Genomic DNA, 17227 nt, shown 5'->3' with positions numbered 1-17227 from the left:
CTTTGGTTCTTCCTTTGCATCCAGATACCCAATGAAACTTCTACATGGATTAAAAATTTGCTCCAGGGTGTCAAGGCAAATTGAGGATGATGATGTCAGAGTTGCAACCTGTGTAGTTTTGATATGTCACATATTACTATGTAATTCACATTTAAAAAAAGAAACAGACACAGATTCGGAAGCAGAGGAAAAAGAAACAGAGAAACAGAAAGGCTATTGGGTAGAAGACTTTGCTTCTCAAGACTTAGCAACAAATAGAAAGTTCACATACAGGGCTAGGCTTTGGAGGCCTCCATCTTCCCTTTTAATTCTTTCACCATCTTGAGGCCCCTGAAATCTCCTACTCCCATGCCTCAGATCCTCTTCTGCTACCAACTGTCCATTATTCTAAACAAAATACTGCTCATTTCAGGGTTGCTTTTAATAGGTGATTCCACAAGACCTCATAAATTACCAAAGGAACAAATTGATAACATTGTGCTCCACCCAGATGACTTGTCTTTCAATACCCACCACTGGAGAGACCTCAGATTTCCCAACTTGGAGGAAGAAGAAAAGAAAAGACACCTTTCCTAAAGTTTTGTTTTCCCACAGAAGATGTCAGTTTAGAGATGAATCAGGGGGCCATTTGCCAGGTACTAGCTTCAGCTTTGTAAGCTGATAGGAATGGAGAGCATGCTTACCTTTAACCCTTTGAATAGTGGAGAAGCAAATTAGAAAGTGATTTTCAATTTAGAAAGTGAGTTTCTTTTTAGGTCTTACCATTCCTTGATGCTCTGGAAGACATCCAATTCTTCTTTTGGTGGAAAAACTCCCCCAAATCTACAATTTTTACTTTCAAGGCTTATGTGATAGAGTCTTTCTTACTGCAACAACTTGATTTACATTGAACAATATTAATATCAACCCATAATTATTGACTTGCATATACACATTTCTTTCTCCTGTTCCAGTCCCATCTTTGATACTTTAAATACATCCTGAATCACTTTGTGTAACTAAGGATAAATGAAAGTAATGCTAGATACTTTATTTATTCAGGAAATAATCTGTCTTAGAAAGACAAATTAGCTTAGCTTGCTTGTCACCTTAGATATTTCAGTGGAGTGGAAAATAATCCATTGACCTTGAAGACCACCTTGCTTCTGTTCCCTGAAATGTCCCAAAGTAGCTGTGTGCAGGTAAGCTTCTATCTCAATGTAATAATGCATTTTCTTTCCTTTACTGTAAAATGTAAGGTCAGAGAAAGGTCTATGAAAAGTGTGCTGCCATCTCAAAATATGAAGCAACAACAATTTACAATTATTGGTGTAACACAAACGTTATTTAACCAACATTTATTTAACATTGAGTATATCATATTCCCCTAGGCTCTGGGAATACAGGAATAAACTAGATAGACAACAGACCCTGTCCCTTCACCTACTGGGATTATCAGCCTTGCTTAAGTACAAGGCTTAACAGGTTTCAGCTACAATTTTTTTTTTTTTTTTTTTTTTGAGATGGAGTCCTGCTTTGTCACCCAGGCTGGAGTACAGTGGCACAATCTCAGCTCACTGCAACCTCTGCCTCCTGGGTTCAAGCGATTCTCCTGCTTTAGCCTTCTGTGTAGCTGGCATTACAGGTGTGTGCCACTTACCCCGGCTAATTTTGTATTTTTAGTAGAGATGAGGTTTCACCATGTTGGCCAGGCTGGTCTTGAACTCTTAACCTCAAGTGGTCCACCCACCTTGGCCTCCCAAAGTGTGGATTAAGGTGTGAGCCACTGCACCTGGCTTCCACTACAAATCTTAATGAGTAGACTCAATATCTCTCAGAGGCCCATTGCACAGGCTGACTCAGTTGTTTCTGAGTTTTTCCAGAGATCTTGTTAGAAATGCTCAAGAATAAATCCACCTATGATCTTGTGCTCGGGCCTCCTTGTCACTGCCCAGTCCATCGAGGGCAAGGCCAACCAGCTATTCTGATAAGGGCACAGTTCCCCTGGCTTCTGTAGCGCCCCTGTAGTTCTATCAGGCTCTGCAGCAAAGTTGCCCCATGGTGGAACACAAGTGGGAAAGAACTTTCCTTTGCCTAAAATAATGTCACAATTCGTCACTTGAACTTGAAGCTGCACAAAGACAGCCCCTTTTGCTTCTGTCTACTACCCTTCTTTGCTAAGATACTTGACTACCTCTAGGATCTGACTGAGGAAAAGACACCTAACATTATTGAGTGCTCACATGTGCCAGGCACTGTTCTAAGTACTTTAAAGATATTAATTCATTCAACTCTCAAAACAGCAGATGTTGGGGCAGGGGAGAATACTATTCTTTCCTATTTTAGAGATGAGAAAAATAGGATCTGATGTATTAGTTGTCTATCACCATACAACAAATGATCAAAAACGTAATGGCTTAAACAACTTCATATTTTCTATAAATCAGGGCATGGCTTAGTGGGGGCCTCTGTTTTAAGGTTTCTCACAAAGCTGCAATTCAATGTGTTGGCCAGGGTTAGGGTCTCATCTGAAGGCTTGATAGAGAAAGGATCTGCTTCTATATTCATGTAGGTGGTTGTTGGTAGGATTCAGTTCCTTTGGGATATTGAATTGAGGGCCTGGATTCCTAACTGATGATTGACAGTGAATATCCTCAGTTCCATGCCATGTGGGCCTCCCCAACATGACAACTTGTTTCATAAAAGCCAGCAAGAGGGAGAGTCTGCCAGCATGACAAAAGTCACAATCTTTCGTAGACATGAAAGTGATACCCTAACACCTTTGATATATTTAATTGGTTAAAAAGCAAGTTATAGCTCTTGTCCTCATTCAAGAGAAGATTACGCATGAACAGTAGGAGACATGGGTCATTGGGGGCCATCTGAGAGTCTTTCTCCTGGACAGAAAGGTTAAATAATTACCAGGAATTATGAGTCAGTATTTAAGCATAGGAAATCTACCTCCAGAGGAAAATGAGACTCAAATGGTTTGGAAACCAGGCGAGGCACAGAAATAATATGAACTTCTGTTTTATCACCTGTTGGATGAGTCACTAAAACAAGGGTGATAAAAATGTAGACTTTTTTGTGTTAGATTTTTTTCCCCATGCAGGGTTTTTTAAAAATTTGAAAACCACATCATGTTGTTTTACATAGTTATATGAATTTCCAGGAGTTTTAAAAATAATCAGAAAATATGTTGCCACCATTTCCTCCATTCACATGTGGCACCAGCTATTAGACTAGAGCTAAGTAACAACTTAGTAACAATGTGCTTGTCTAATCCCAACAACCTCTTTTGAGCCCTCTTCTTGTTACTAGCATGGCATTTATATGAAGACATTTGACTTTGCTACAAATGCAGTTGAATAGAGAGTATAGTAGACCTGAGAACTAAATAGTGAGCCCATTTATGGGGTAAATTAAAAGTGGTTTCTCCCAGATACTTAATCCATACCAAATTTCTTCAAATAATGAGAAATGTATACATAGAAATTAAACATTATCTGAAAATGTACTATCAAAAAGTGCTGTTCGCTTAGCAAAGTCACATATATATTTGTAGACAACTGATCTAAAAGGATATCTTCTAGATGTCCTGAGAGAAGGCTACCTGATCATTTGCTTAAGCACAGACTTAGTACCCATAAGTGCTAGCTTCCCAAAATTCAAATATAACACCTTTGAGGTACAACCTTTAGGGGAAGGGGATTTTTCATTTGTTTCTTTATTTGTTTAATGAGCATATATTCTGTATACTAGGCACTATATTAAGAAATCTAGGGGGGCGGAGCAAGATGGCCGAATAGGAACAGCTCCAGTCTCCAACTCCCAGCGCGAGCGACACAGAAGACCGGCGATTTCTGCATTTTCAACTGAGGTACTGGGTTCATCTCACTGGGGAGTGCCGGACGATCGGTGCTGGTCAGCTGCTGCAGCCCGACCAGTGAGAGCTGAAGCAGGGTGAGGCATTGCCTCACCTGGGAAGTGCAAGGGGGAAGGGAATCCCTTTTCCTAGCCAGGGGAACTAAGACACACAACACCTGGAAAATCGGGTAACTCCCACCCCAATACAGCGGTTTAAGCAAACAGGCACACCAGGAGATCATATCCCACACCTGACCGGGAGGGTCCCACACCCACGGAGCCTCCCTCATTGCTAGCACAGCAGTCTGTGATCTACCGGCAAGGCAGCAGCGAGGCTGGGGGAGGGGCGCCCGCCATTGCTGAGGCTTAAGTAGGTAAACAAAGCTGCTGGGAAGCTCGAACTGGGTGGAGCTCACAGCAGCTCAAGGAAACCTGCCTGTCTCTGTAGACTCCACCTCTGGGGACAGGGCAATAGCAAACACAGCCGAAACCTCTGCAGACGCAAACGATTCTGTCTGACAGCTGTGAAGAGAGCAGTGGATCTCCCAACACGGAGGTTGAGATCTGAGAAGGGACAGACTCCCTGCTCAAGTGGGTCCCTGACCCCTGAGTAGCCTAACTGGGAGACATCCCCCACTAGGGGCAGTCTGACACCCCAAACCTCACAGGGTGGAGTACACCCCTGAGAGGAAGCTTCCAAAGCAAGAATCAGACAGGTACACTCGCTGTTCAGAAATATTCTATCTTCTGCAGCCTCTGCTGCTGATACCCAGGCAAACAGGGTCCGGAGTGGACCTCAAGCAATCTCCAACAGACCTACAGCTGAGGGTCCTGACTGTTAGAAGGAAAACTATCAAACAGGAAGGACACCTACACCAAAACCCCATCAGTACATCACCATCATCAAAGACCAGAGGCAGATAAAACCACAAAGATGGGGAAAAAGCAGGGCAGAAAAGCTGGAAGTTCAAAAAATAAGAGCGCATCTCCCCCGGCAAAGGAGCGCAGCTCATCGCCAGCAACGGATCAAAGCTGGATGGAGAATGACTTTGACGAGATGAGAGAAGAAGGCTTCAGTCCATCAAATTTCTCAGAGCTAAAGGAGGAATTACGTACCCAGCGCAAAGAAACTAAAAATCTTGAAAAAAAAGTGGAAGAATTGATGGCTAGAGTAATTAATGCAGAGAAGGTCCTAAACGAAATGAAAGAGATGAAAACCATGACACGAGAAATACGTGACAAATGCACAAGCTTCAGTAACCGACTCGATCAACTGGAAGAAAGAGTATCTGCGATTGAGGATCAAATGAATGAAATGAAGCGAGAAGAGAAACCAAAAGAAAAAAGAAGAAAAAGAAATGAACAAAGCCTGCAAGAAGTATGGGATTATGTAAAAAGACCAAATCTACGTCTGATAGGGGTGCCTGAAAGTGAGGGGGAAAATGGAACCAAGTTGGAAAACACTCTTCAGGATATCATCCAGGAGAACTTCCCCAACCTAGTAGGGCAGGCCAACATTCAAATCCAGGAAATACAGAGAACGCCACAAAGATACTCCTCGAGAAGAGCAACTCCAAGACACATAATTGCCAGATTCACCAAAGTTGAAATGAAGGAAAAAATCTTAAGGGCAGCCAGAGAGAAAGGTCGGGTTACCCACAAAGGGAAGCCCATCAGACTAACAGCAGATCTCTCGGCAGAAACTCTCCAAGCCAGAAGAGAGTGGGGGCCAATATTCAACATTCTTAAAGAAAAGAATTTTCAACCCAGAATTTCATATCCAGCCAAACTAAGTTTCATAAGTGAAGGAGAAATAAAATCCTTTACAGATAAGCAAATGCTTAGAGATTTTGTCACCACCAGGCCTGCCTTACAAGAGACCCTGAAGGAAGCACTAAACATGGAAAGGAACAACCGGTACCAGCCATTGCAAAAACATGCCAAAATGTAAAGACCATCGAGGCTAGGAAGAAACTGCATCAACTAACGAGCAAAATAACCAGTTAATATCATAATGGCAGGATCAAGTTCACACATAACAATCTTAACCTTAAATGTAAATGGACTAAATGCTCCAATTAAGAGACACAGACTGGCACTGGATAAAGAGTCAAGACCCATCAGTCTGCTGTATTCAGGAGACCCATCTCACACGCAGAGACATACATAGGCTCAAAATAAAGGGATGGAGGAAGATTTACCAAGCAAATGGAGAACAAAAAAAAGCGGGGGTTGCAATACTAGTCTCTGATAAAACAGACTTTAAACCATCAAAGATCAAAAGAGACAAAGAAGGCCATTACATAATGGTAAAGGGATCAATTCAACAGGAAGAGCTAACTATCCTAAATATATATGCACCCAATACAGGAGCACCCAGATTCATAAACCAAGTCCTTAGAGACTTACAAAGAGACTTAGACTCCCATACAATAATAATGGGAGACTTCAACACTCCACTGTCAACATTAGACAGATCAACGAGACAGAAAGTTAACAAGGATATCCAGGAATTGAACTCATCTCTGCAGCAAGCAGACCTAATAGACATCTATAGAACTCTCCACCCCAAATCAACAGAATATACATTCTTCTCAGCACCCCATCGTACTTACTCCAAAATCGACCACGTAATTGGAAGTAAAGCACTCCTCAGCAAATGTACAAGAACAGAAATTATAACAAACTGTCTCTCAGACCACAGTGCAATCAAACTAGAACTCAGGACTAAGAAACTCAATCAAAACCGCTCAACTACATGGAAACTGAACAACCTGCTCCTGAATGACTACTGGGTACATAACGAAATGAAGGCAGAAATAAAGATGTTCTTTGAAACCAATGAGAACAAAGATACAACATACCAGAATCTCTGGGACACATTGAAAGCAGTGTGTAGAGGGAAATTTATAGCACTAAATGCCCACAAGAGAAAGCAGGAAAGATCTAAAATTGACACTCTAACATCGCACTTAAAAGAACTAGAGAAGCAAGAGCAAACACATTAGAAAGCTAGCAGAAGGCAAGAAATAACTAAGATCAGAGCAGAACTGAAGGAGATAGAGACACAAAAAACTCTCCAAAAAATCAATGAATCCAGGAGTTGGTTTTTTGAAAAGATCAACAAAATTGACAGACCACTAGCAAGACTAATAAAGAAGAAAAGAGAGAAGAATCAAATCGACGCAATTAAAAATGATAAAGGGGATATCACCACCAACCCCACAGAAATACAAAGTACCATCAGAGAATACTATAAACACCTCTATGAAAATAAACTGGAAAATCTAGAAGAAATGGATAATTTCTTGGACACTTACACTCTTCCAAGACTAAACCAGGAAGAATTTGAATCCCTGAATAGACCAATAGCAGGCTCTGGAATTGAGGCAATAATTAATAGCCTACCAACCAAAAAAAGTCCAGGACCAGATGGATTCACAGCTGAATTCTACCAGAGGTATAAGGAGGAGTTGGTACCATTCCTTCTGAAACTATTCCAAACAATAGAAAAAGAGGGAATCCTCCCTAACTCATTTTATGAGGCCAACATCATCCTGATACCAAAGCCTGGCAGAGACACAACAAAAAAAGAGAATTTTAGACCAATATCCCTGATGAACATCGATGCAAAAATCCTCAATAAAATACTGGCAAACCGGATTCAGCAACACATCAAAAAGCTTATCCACCATGATCAAGTGGGTTTCATCCCTGGGATGCAAGGCTGGTTCAACATTCGCAAATCAATAAACATAATCCAGCATATAAACAGAACCAAAGACAAGAACCACATGATTATCTCAATTGATGCAGAAAAGGCTTTTGACAAAATTCAACAGCCCTTCATGCTAAAAACGCTCAATAAATTCGGTATTGATGGAACGTACCTCAAAATAATAAGAGCTATTTATGACAAACCCACAGCCAATATCGTACTGAATGGGCAAAAACTGGAAAAATTCCCTTTGAAAACTGGCACAAGACAGGGATGCCCTCTCTCACCACTCGTATTCAACATAGTGTTGGAAGTTCTGGCTAGGGCAATTAGGCAAGAGAAAGAAATCAAGGGTATTCAGTTAGGAAAAGAAGAAGTCAAATTGTCCCTGTTTGCAGATGACATGATTGTATATTTAGAAAACCCCATTGTCTCAGCCCAAAATCTCCTTAAGCTGATAAGCAACTTCAGCAAAGTCTCAGGATACAAAATTAATGTGCAAAAATCACAAGCATTCTTATACACCAGTAACAGACAAACAGAGAGCCAAATCATGAATGAACTTCCATTCACAATTGCTTCAAAGAGAATAAAATACCTAGGAATCCAACTGACAAGGGATGTAAAGGATCTCTTCAAGGATAACTACAAACCACTGCTCAGTGAAATAAAAGAGGACACAAACAAATGGAAGAACATAGCATGCTCATGGATAGGAAGAATCAATATCGTGAAAATGGCCATACTGCCCAAGGTAATTTATAGATTCAATGCCATCCCCATCAAGCTACCAATGAGTTTCTTCACAGAATTGGAAAAAACTGCTTTAAAGTTCATATGGAACCAAAAAAGAGCCCGCATCTCCAAGACAATCCTAAGTCAAAAGGACAAAGCTGGAGGCATCACGCTACCTGACTTCAAACTATACTACAAGGCTACAGCAACCAAAACAGCATGGTACTGGTACCAAAACAGAGATATAGACCAATGGAACAGAACAGAGTCCTCAGAAATAATACCACACATCTACAGCCATCTGATCTTTGACAAACCTGAGAGAAACAAGAAATGGGGAAAGGATTCCCTATTTAATAAATGGTGCTGGGAAAATTGGCTAGCCATAAGTAGAAAGCTGAAACTGGATCCTTTCCTTACTCCTTATACGAAAATTAATTCAAGATGGATTCGAGACTTAAATCTTAGACCTAATACCATAAAAATCCTAGAGGAAAACCTAGGTAGTACCATTCAGGACATAGGCATGGGCAAAGACTTCATGTCTAAAACACCAAAAGCAACGGCAGCAAAAGCCAAAATTGACAAATGGGATCTCATTAAACTAAAGAGCTTCTGCACAGCAAAAGAAACTACCATCAGAGTGAACAGGCAACCTACAGAATGGGAGAAAATTTTTGCAATCTACTCATCTGACAAAGGGCTAATATCCAGAACCTACAAAGAACTCAAACAAATTTACAAGAAAAAAACAAACAACCCCATCAAAAAGTGGGCAAAGGATATGAACAGACATTTCTCAAAAGAAGACATTCATACAGCCAACAGACACATGAAAAAATGCTCATCATCACTGGCCATCAGAGAAATGCAAATCAAAACCACAATGAGATACCATCTCACACCAGTTAGAATGATGATCATTAAAAAGTCAGGAAACAACAGGTGCTGGAGAGGATGTGGAGAAATAGGAACACTTTTACACTGTTGGTGGGATTGTAAACTAGTTCAACCATTATGGAAAACAGTATGGCGATTCCTCAAGGATCTAGAACTAGATGTACCATATGACCCAGCCATCCCATTACTGGCTATATACCCAAAGGATTATAAATTATGCTGCTACAAAGACACATGCACACGAATGTTTATTGCAGCACTATTCACAATAGCAAAGACTTGGAATCAACCCAAATGTCCATCAGTGACAGATTGGATTAAGAAAATGTGGCAAATATACACCATGGAATACTATGCAGCCATCAAAAAGGATGAGTTTGTGTCCTTTGTAGGAACATGGATGCAGCTGGAAACCATCATTCTTAGCAAACTATCACAAGAACAAAAAACCAAACACCGCATGTTCTCACTCATAGGTGGGAACTGAACAATGAGATCACTTGGACTCAGGAAGGGGAACATCACACACCGGGGCCTATCATGGGGAGGGGGGCGGGGGTAGGGATTGCATTGGGAGTTATACCTGATGTAAATGACGAGTTGATGGCTGCAGCACACCAACATGGCACAAGTATACATATGTAACAAACCTGCACGTTATGCACATGTACCCTACAACTTAAATAATAATAAAAAAAAAAAAAAGAAATCTAATTACAATAATTCAAACTGTGAAATATTGAAATGCACATGATAGATAATTTCAATAATGTCCTATAGTAAGTCTGTGGTGTACAGGAACAAAACCCTGGTCTTCTGCTTTTCCAATATTCCAGGCTGCCTCGGTTCAAATTCTCTTGAAAATTTAGATAAAATTGCAAGGTTGACTTTGGGTTATGAGTATTACCCTTGGCAGGCTGCTTCAATTATCATATAAATGTATGTTAATTATCATATTCCTCATACTTCAAATGAACTTATACAGGAACTATAGTTATAGCTACTAGATTCTAGACTCTGGGAATTAGGTGATTCAAACTGACTCTTTCTTTCTTGTAATTCCAGAGGAGCATATCATAAAAGAGGAATGGTATTTCCCACCACAGTCCCAGCTGGTAATTCTGATTGTCCCATGATTTCACAGCTGCAAATCAGCCCCCACCCAATAACACTTGTCTCTGGCAATGATCCTTTCCTTAATTAGAACATGACTTAGACTTTAGTCCTAACTTATCTGTTGCCTTGGCCCTGGGCTACCTGAGTACAGGCTGGTTTAGTTGGAAAAGAAAACCTACTTGAACATAGGTCTGTTTATCCTAACATTGAACAAAGGGTAGAGCCATTTGTCTGGTTGCTGAATTTACTTTATTTAGCAACTGAATTTATTTTCTTTGATAACTTCTCTCTCTTACAGTCTAGTCTTGTCAAGGCTTTGTACTTGTGGTGTCATTTTTATAGTTCTTATTCCTTCCTCAACTTGGGTATGGCCTCTAGAAAAAACCATTAGGTCTTGTCCAAGCCTGTATGTGACAGCATGTGGGGTGTGATGTGAGGAGCAGGTAAGGCTTTCCTCTAAGGCAGCAGGTAGGTTAAACCTAATATTGCCCTTTCCTCCTTTTTTTAAAAAACCTCGAATTTCCAGGGTCCCCGTCACTTCTCTGAGTGGCTAAGTCATACAGATGAGAGCTTTCCTCTAGAAGTCTATGTCAAAATACATGTACATTAGAGAGGAGGGTATATTTAAAGAAATTTGTGATTTCTGGCATTCTTTCTGCTCACCTTACACTTTGATACATTCTCTTGGAAAGGCACCAATAGAAGGTAAATAGAAGATACACAGAAAATGAGGATAAGGTCAAATGACAGGAAAAGTAAATATTTTATTTTTCAAATAAAACACTATGCATCTACAATGTACATGGTAGTATACTAGATAGTTGGGGAAGATATAAAAGTGGTACAAAATCTGCTTCCATGAATTTGGGAGATAATCTGTGAGCCAGTATCTACATGTGAATCTATATGTTTTACATATAGATTTGTGAAAAAGGTAACAGTGCCATCTGGTACATGTAAAAGTGCTGAAAACAGATAGTATTTGCTACAGAGTCCTCTCAGAGAGGACATGGTATTAGAGCTGTATATTTAAGAAGCAGGAACCTCAGATTTACTATGATCACAGGTGGCTTGGAATTGGACTGTGCATAGTGTTTGGTAGATAAAAGAAAGAAACAAATCAGGCTAAAATGAAAGATTTACTTTGAGCAACTGAAGATAGGAGTTGAGACTGTATCTCATGGGCTCTAGGTAGCCATCTTCTATGGTCTGAATGGTTTTGTCCCTGTCTCAAAAATTCATATTGAAACTTAACCCCCATGCAACAGTGTTGGAAAGCATGGCCTTTGGGAGGTGACTGAGTTTTAAGAGCTCTGCCTGAATGAATGGGATTAGGTGCCCTTATAAGAGGGCTTGGCAAAGGGAATTTTTACTCTTGCCCCTTCACCTTCTGCTATGAGGACAGAGCTTTACTCTTCTCCAGAGGAAGAGGTGTTCAATGTGCTATCTTAGAAGCACAGATGGGACCTTTAACAGACAACCAAATCTGCCCATGCCTTGATCTTGAACTTCCCAGCCTCCAGAATTGTGAGAAAATAAATTTTTCTTCTTTATAATTTTAATTTCTTGTAATGTATAATTACTCAGTTTGTAATATTTTGTTATAGCAGCATACACAGACTGGGACAGTTAATATTGAGTGTCAACTTGATTGACTTGAAGGATGTCAAGTATTGATCATAGGCATGTCTGTGGGGGTGTCGCTAAAGGAGAATAACATTTGAGTCAGTGGGCTGGGAAAGGCAGACCCACCCTTAATCTAAGTGGGCACCATCTAATCAGCTGCCATTGCAGTTAGGATATAAAGCAGGCAGAAAAACGTAAAAAGGCTAGACTGGCCTAGCCTCCCAGCCTACATCTTTCTCCCATGTTGGATGCTTCCTGCCCTTGAACATCAGACTCCAAGTTCTTCAGTTTTGGAACTCAGACTAGCTCTCCTTGCTCCTCAGCTTGCAGATGGCCTATTGTGGGACCTTGTGATCGTGTGAGTTAATACTTAATAAACTCCGTTTTATATGTATCTGCCCTATTAATTCTGTCCCTCTAGAGAACCCTGACTAATACACATACTAAGACACCATCCCATCGAGATGTCTGAATACAAAAATAACAAGATAAAATGAGTGTCTTAGGAAGAATTGTGTTGATAGTGGATTTGAGATAGCAGACAGTGCAGGAGAAAGGACTGGTTAGGCAACAGCAGAAATCCAAATTTGTTTAAGACAATAATGTTTAAAATAAACTTCAGCCACATTAAATTTAAAGGAGTTTGAGCAACGAACAATTCACGAATCAGGCAGCCTCCTGAGCCAGAGGAGGCTCTGAGACTCCAGCACAGCCACATGGTGGAAGATGATTTACGGACAGAAGAAGGAAAGTGACGTACAGAAAATGGAACTGAGGTATAGAAATAGCTGGATTGGTTACAGGTTAGGGTTTGTCTTATTTGAACGAGGTTCAAACAACTGGCTACATTTGATTGGCCAAACTCAGTGATTGACAGAAGTGTGGGCTATGGTCTGTTTACTCCTCCACTTATTATAGTTCACGGTGTACAGAGAAACCTTTAGGCTGAACTTAAAATATGTAAGGAGGCTGCTTTAGGCTAAACTTGATTTAACAGTAACTAGGAATGAAGGTGAAAGAAAAAAAGGATTTTAAATAATTGTCTGGACACGGAAAATTAATGAGATGAAGGGGAAAAGAAGATAATGAGATTTCCAGCCTGAATGACTCAGCTTCAGGCGGGTGAGAGTGACCTTGTGTCAGCTAGATGACTTAGTGGAAGGTAAAGCCCCAGATCTCAAAAAGTATAATTAGAGATTCACAGAATTTTAAAGCTGGAAAGGGTTCTAGAGATAATCTATTTTAGATCCTTTATAAGAGGACAACTAAAGCAAAAGAAAGGTCTGTGACTCAATCCAGGACAGTAAGCATGGAGGGGGGCCATAGTATAGCAGCACCTACATCCTCTCCCACCAGGCCATCCTGCTTGTTTCCCCATCCTGACCATGTAGCTCTCTGGACAGTGGTTCTCAAGGTCTGAACCGAGGACCAGAGCCTGTCTGCAGTCAAATTAGGCAAAATAAGGGAAACAGATAATTTTTCAAAAAGTTAATCATTTAAGGAATCAGTCTTTACTCTGTAATCTAAGTTCCTAACTCAGTCTTTGTTTTAATTTACGGATCTGAAAAACCCACAGGTCTGAGAGTCATTTCTCTGTAGGATAGCAAGTTATGTGTGAGCTCTCTTTCCCAAAGCACAACAGCAGGGCGTAAAGAAGCAGCCACAAAAAGGATGACAACAGTGTTTTCCTGGCTGTGCCCCAATCCCCACTGCCAGGATTACAGCCATCTTCCCTTTGTTGTAATTCTCTTGCCATAGGGGTGGGCAGGAGTCCCCGACAGAGGGGCGGGGGCGGGTGAGCGGCTCCCACCACCCAGAGCTCGGAATCACTGTCCCTCGGCCGTAGACCAAGGCTTGGTGGTGGCAGCTGGGGCGTGGACATCCATTCTTTGATATAGCCCTGTGGGATTTCTTTACTCCTCAGTCATAGGTAAGGTACACTGCAAAAGCGGCTTCAATCCCCCTCCCCAGCTAATTACCTTCCCGGAATGACGCCTCAGCCCCTCACAGAAGCAGACCCTGGTGGGCTGTCCCGTCTGAGCTCCAGAGAGGCTCTGCCGCCCGCCGGGATCCAGGGCTGCGTTCCGTCCCGGGGGACATAAAACCCGACAGGGGATAACGGGTCACAGCACCCTCCTGGCAGTAAGTCATGGGACTTGGGCACGCTGGGTTAGCCGGCGGGAAGGCCTGTGGCGGCAATCACCAAAGGTCGAGCAAGGGCTGACCCATTTCCTCCAAAAATGAGCCAAAGGGAAAGCAGTGCCCCGGAGTCAAGGTATCGGGGCTGCTTCTCCTTCAACTAGCGGCGGGAACAAGTCATGCTACTGGGGCCTGTTTCCTCAATTGTAAAATGAGGGGTCTAGGATTCCCTCTAGGAATGTAAGATTCTAAAATCGAACAGGGTTTGCTAGCACCGCCAGGGCGGAGCCTCACGGGGCGCCGCGGGAAACCAACGACAGGACTCGCCACAGCAGGAGCTCTCTCCAGACCCTACTCTAGCCACGTGGCTGCCGGGTCAGAGGGCAGCGTGCGCGTCCCCGCCGGGCCTGCGTGAGCGTCCCCGCCCAGCTGTCGGCAGAGGCCGGGCCGGGTGGGCGGGGCGCGGCAGGGCGCGGCGGGGCGGGGCGCGCCAGGAGGGCGGCTGCCTCTGGAGTAGGCCGGCTGGAGAAGAGAAAAGGCGGCGGCCCGGCTGGGGAAGAGGGGTGGAGGAGGCGGTCCGGACGGCTGTGTGGGGCACTGACCGTCGCCGGGACAGAGCGGAGCAGCTGGGCACGGCGTCCAGGGCAGCTAGGGCCTGGGCCGCGGTTCGGCCGCGCTGGCCGGTGAGTGTCGAGAGGCCGGCAGGGGAGGCCGGCGCCGTCCGCCCTGCGGTGGGGACCGAGGCGGCGGCTGGGCAGTTAGAGGCCGGCAGCCGGGATCAAGGCACTGGCGCTGGCGACCGTGGGATTGACGGGCCCGGCCTGGAGTGGAGGAAAGGCGGCTGACCCCGGTCCTTGCGCGTCCCGGGTCGGCCGTCCGGTCGCGCTGAGAAGGCGTCCGTGGCGCTGGTGTCCGCGCCCGGCAGCATGCCGGGCCAGCCGTTGAGGTCAGCAAATGGCGACTCAAGCCCCGAGGGTACCGACCTCCGTGTTCCCCCCAGTTTGTGTGTCTGTGTATTGGGAAGGGACGAAGGAGGAGTTAAACTTAGGGAACCCTAAGCTTCTTGTTGAGTCTGGCTTTTAGAAACTTGGGTTCTTTGGGGACAAATGGGTTAAAGTAAGACTAGGGAGGCATCATCCACTGTCTGCACGGGATGAGCAAAGTTGGTAACTTTTCCATTCATGGAAGTGAGAGGTTCTTATCCTTAGCCTCGGTCGTTATTAAAGGGAAACTTCCTTATTTTGCAGACCTGAGGTTATTTGTGGTGTTCCACGACCTGCACCTTGGAACTGCTTTGCTTGGAAGGGGTTTATAGAGCGCGTGCTGAATTCGGAGTAATCTGCCAATATGTTTTTAATGTGTGTATTTGGGAGTATAGAGGCAAAGAGGCAGAACAGTATGTATTTACCATGATCCTAGTACTCCATTTCCCTCTCCCTTTCTCTTGTTTTTTTTTTTTTTTTTTTTTTTTTTTTGAGCCCTGTCGTAAGTCCCAAATAAAAGATGCTTGGGAACGAATTGACCTTTTATTCCATGATTACTTCGTTGACTCTGATCCAAGATGAAGTTATTTATGGGCATTATGATATCGGTGTAGATTAAGTTAAAACTCTTTTAATACAAAATCCCAAACTTTTTAAATTTCCATTTGCTCAATTTCAATACTGTTTGTTCTTTAGAGACCTATGCAAATTATATTAACAGGTTTTGCATTTGCACATACTAAGGTTTTCCAAAGCAGTCCAGTTGTTGACATGGCAAAAGGAAAAGAGTAGCATAAAATAAACCTTTAGGGTTTTTCAGAGGGTTAGATTTCAATATGCGGTTTCCGCTGAATCACTCTTCTTAATGCTTAGTCACTGTTTCTCATCACAGAAGTTTAATTGGGGGTAACATGGTGTTTTGCTAACTTTTTAAATTGCCAATTTGTTTTTACCTAGCACTTTAGTGCCGTGACGTAACTTTTTTTTTTTTTTTTTTTTTTTTTTTAAATTCTGGTAATAGTGGAGTTCCGTGAATGCTATAAGAGAACTGAGGTTTCCAGTATAGGCACACTTTAATGTATACCAAGTGTACTAGGTATTTAATTTCAATCCAGTATTTCTCCCGGTCTAGCATTGGGAGACTTCTTCTAAAAAGTGTCCTAATATATCATTAAAAAGCAATATTATATAGGTAATGATAGCGTGTATAGAGAGGTACCTTAAGGTCACCAAAATAGGCATTAGTTAATGCTTACTGTTTGATATAACATATTTCTAAGATGTGAATATTTTAATGGGTAAGCCCTATGCTATTCCGTATGATTTTGGATAAATCTTTTAATTCAGTTCCTAAGACTGCTTATTTGATAAAAGGAGTTAGTACATACTATGGAATGTCATTGTATTTGTAGAATTTTTTGACATAAAACAATTGAGTCAAAGGCTGTATAAAATATAAATTAAATTCAAATTCAGTGTGATGAAATAGAGGAGATTGGCCTTAAACAAGTTGCTTCTATATTTTAGGTAGATAGATGTTAGATGCAGACAGGCGGATCAGTTAAAACCCAGTCTATGAAAATCTTTTTTTTAAAGAATGGGTAATGTTATTACTAGGTAGTTCTTCGTATGATTGCATTTAATTAATGATCTCATAAAAATAATTACACATACAATTTTTGTGTATGTAAGTGTGGCTGTTGTGCAAATCGAAGTACATCTGGTTTCTGAGAAGTACATGTTTATATCCTATTGGACATACACATAATTGTAAACAACCTTTTTAAAGTTCTAGGTTGTTTCCAGAGTAAAGTAACTGCCTCAAGGTCACTAAGCTGAGACTCCTTGGAAGCCCATTCCCCCATGTCATGTTACCTGTTTTAATAAACTGAGTTCTGCCATTTGGGTGGATTATTTTTATCTGAGTATCAACTCAAATAGGTTCTAGTCTGAGTATTAAATATTTATTAATACTATTTCAATTTCCTATGTAAGTCTGTGATCGTTTCATTTGCTTATTTAGTGGAGAATATTGCAAATAGATATCGCTTTAGAATATGCTACTCATGACCATGACCATATTTAGAAATGAAGAATATATGTTTTGATATATCTGGAACAATAAAACGTAAAAAAAATCCATATAATTAGGTCATCCATTTTA

At 41.9% G+C, this 17227-nt stretch overlaps 1 protein-coding gene and 1 long non-coding RNA gene across 6 annotated transcripts in view; one reads left to right on the top strand and one right to left on the bottom strand.

Moving 5' to 3' along the window:
• Window positions 1-14051, bottom strand: part of LOC123573018 (uncharacterized) — a 58157-nt gene extending 44106 nt beyond the window's left edge. Inside the window, exon 1 of the long non-coding RNA XR_010586273.2 lies at window positions 13921-14051. This is a non-coding gene — a long non-coding RNA (uncharacterized lncRNA). The remainder of the gene's footprint in view (window positions 1-13920) is intronic.
• FBXO30 (F-box protein 30) overlaps window positions 13773-17227 on the top strand; it is a 28222-nt gene continuing 24767 nt past the window's right edge. For 2 of the 5 annotated variants that reach the window (XM_074037198.1, XM_005552066.5), the window contains exon 1: window positions 14553-14763. Coding sequence is in view for 2 of the 5 variants with exons in the window: in XM_045391395.3 (XP_045247330.2) it covers window positions 15007-15026 (20 nt within the window). In the remaining 3 variants the exon portion in view is untranslated. Of the gene's footprint in view, window positions 13872-14552; window positions 15027-17227 lie in introns of those variants that run through there. The other 3 variants (XM_045391395.3, XM_045391394.3, XM_065543538.2) reach the window with 2 other exon arrangements.

This window comes from Macaca fascicularis, chromosome 4, assembly GCF_037993035.2.
Source record: "Macaca fascicularis isolate 582-1 chromosome 4, T2T-MFA8v1.1".
In the NCBI taxonomy this organism is placed as follows: Eukaryota; Metazoa; Chordata; class Mammalia; order Primates; family Cercopithecidae; genus Macaca; species Macaca fascicularis.
Note: the sequence above shows the minus strand (reverse complement) of the source record. Positions and strands in the feature narration are given on the sequence as shown.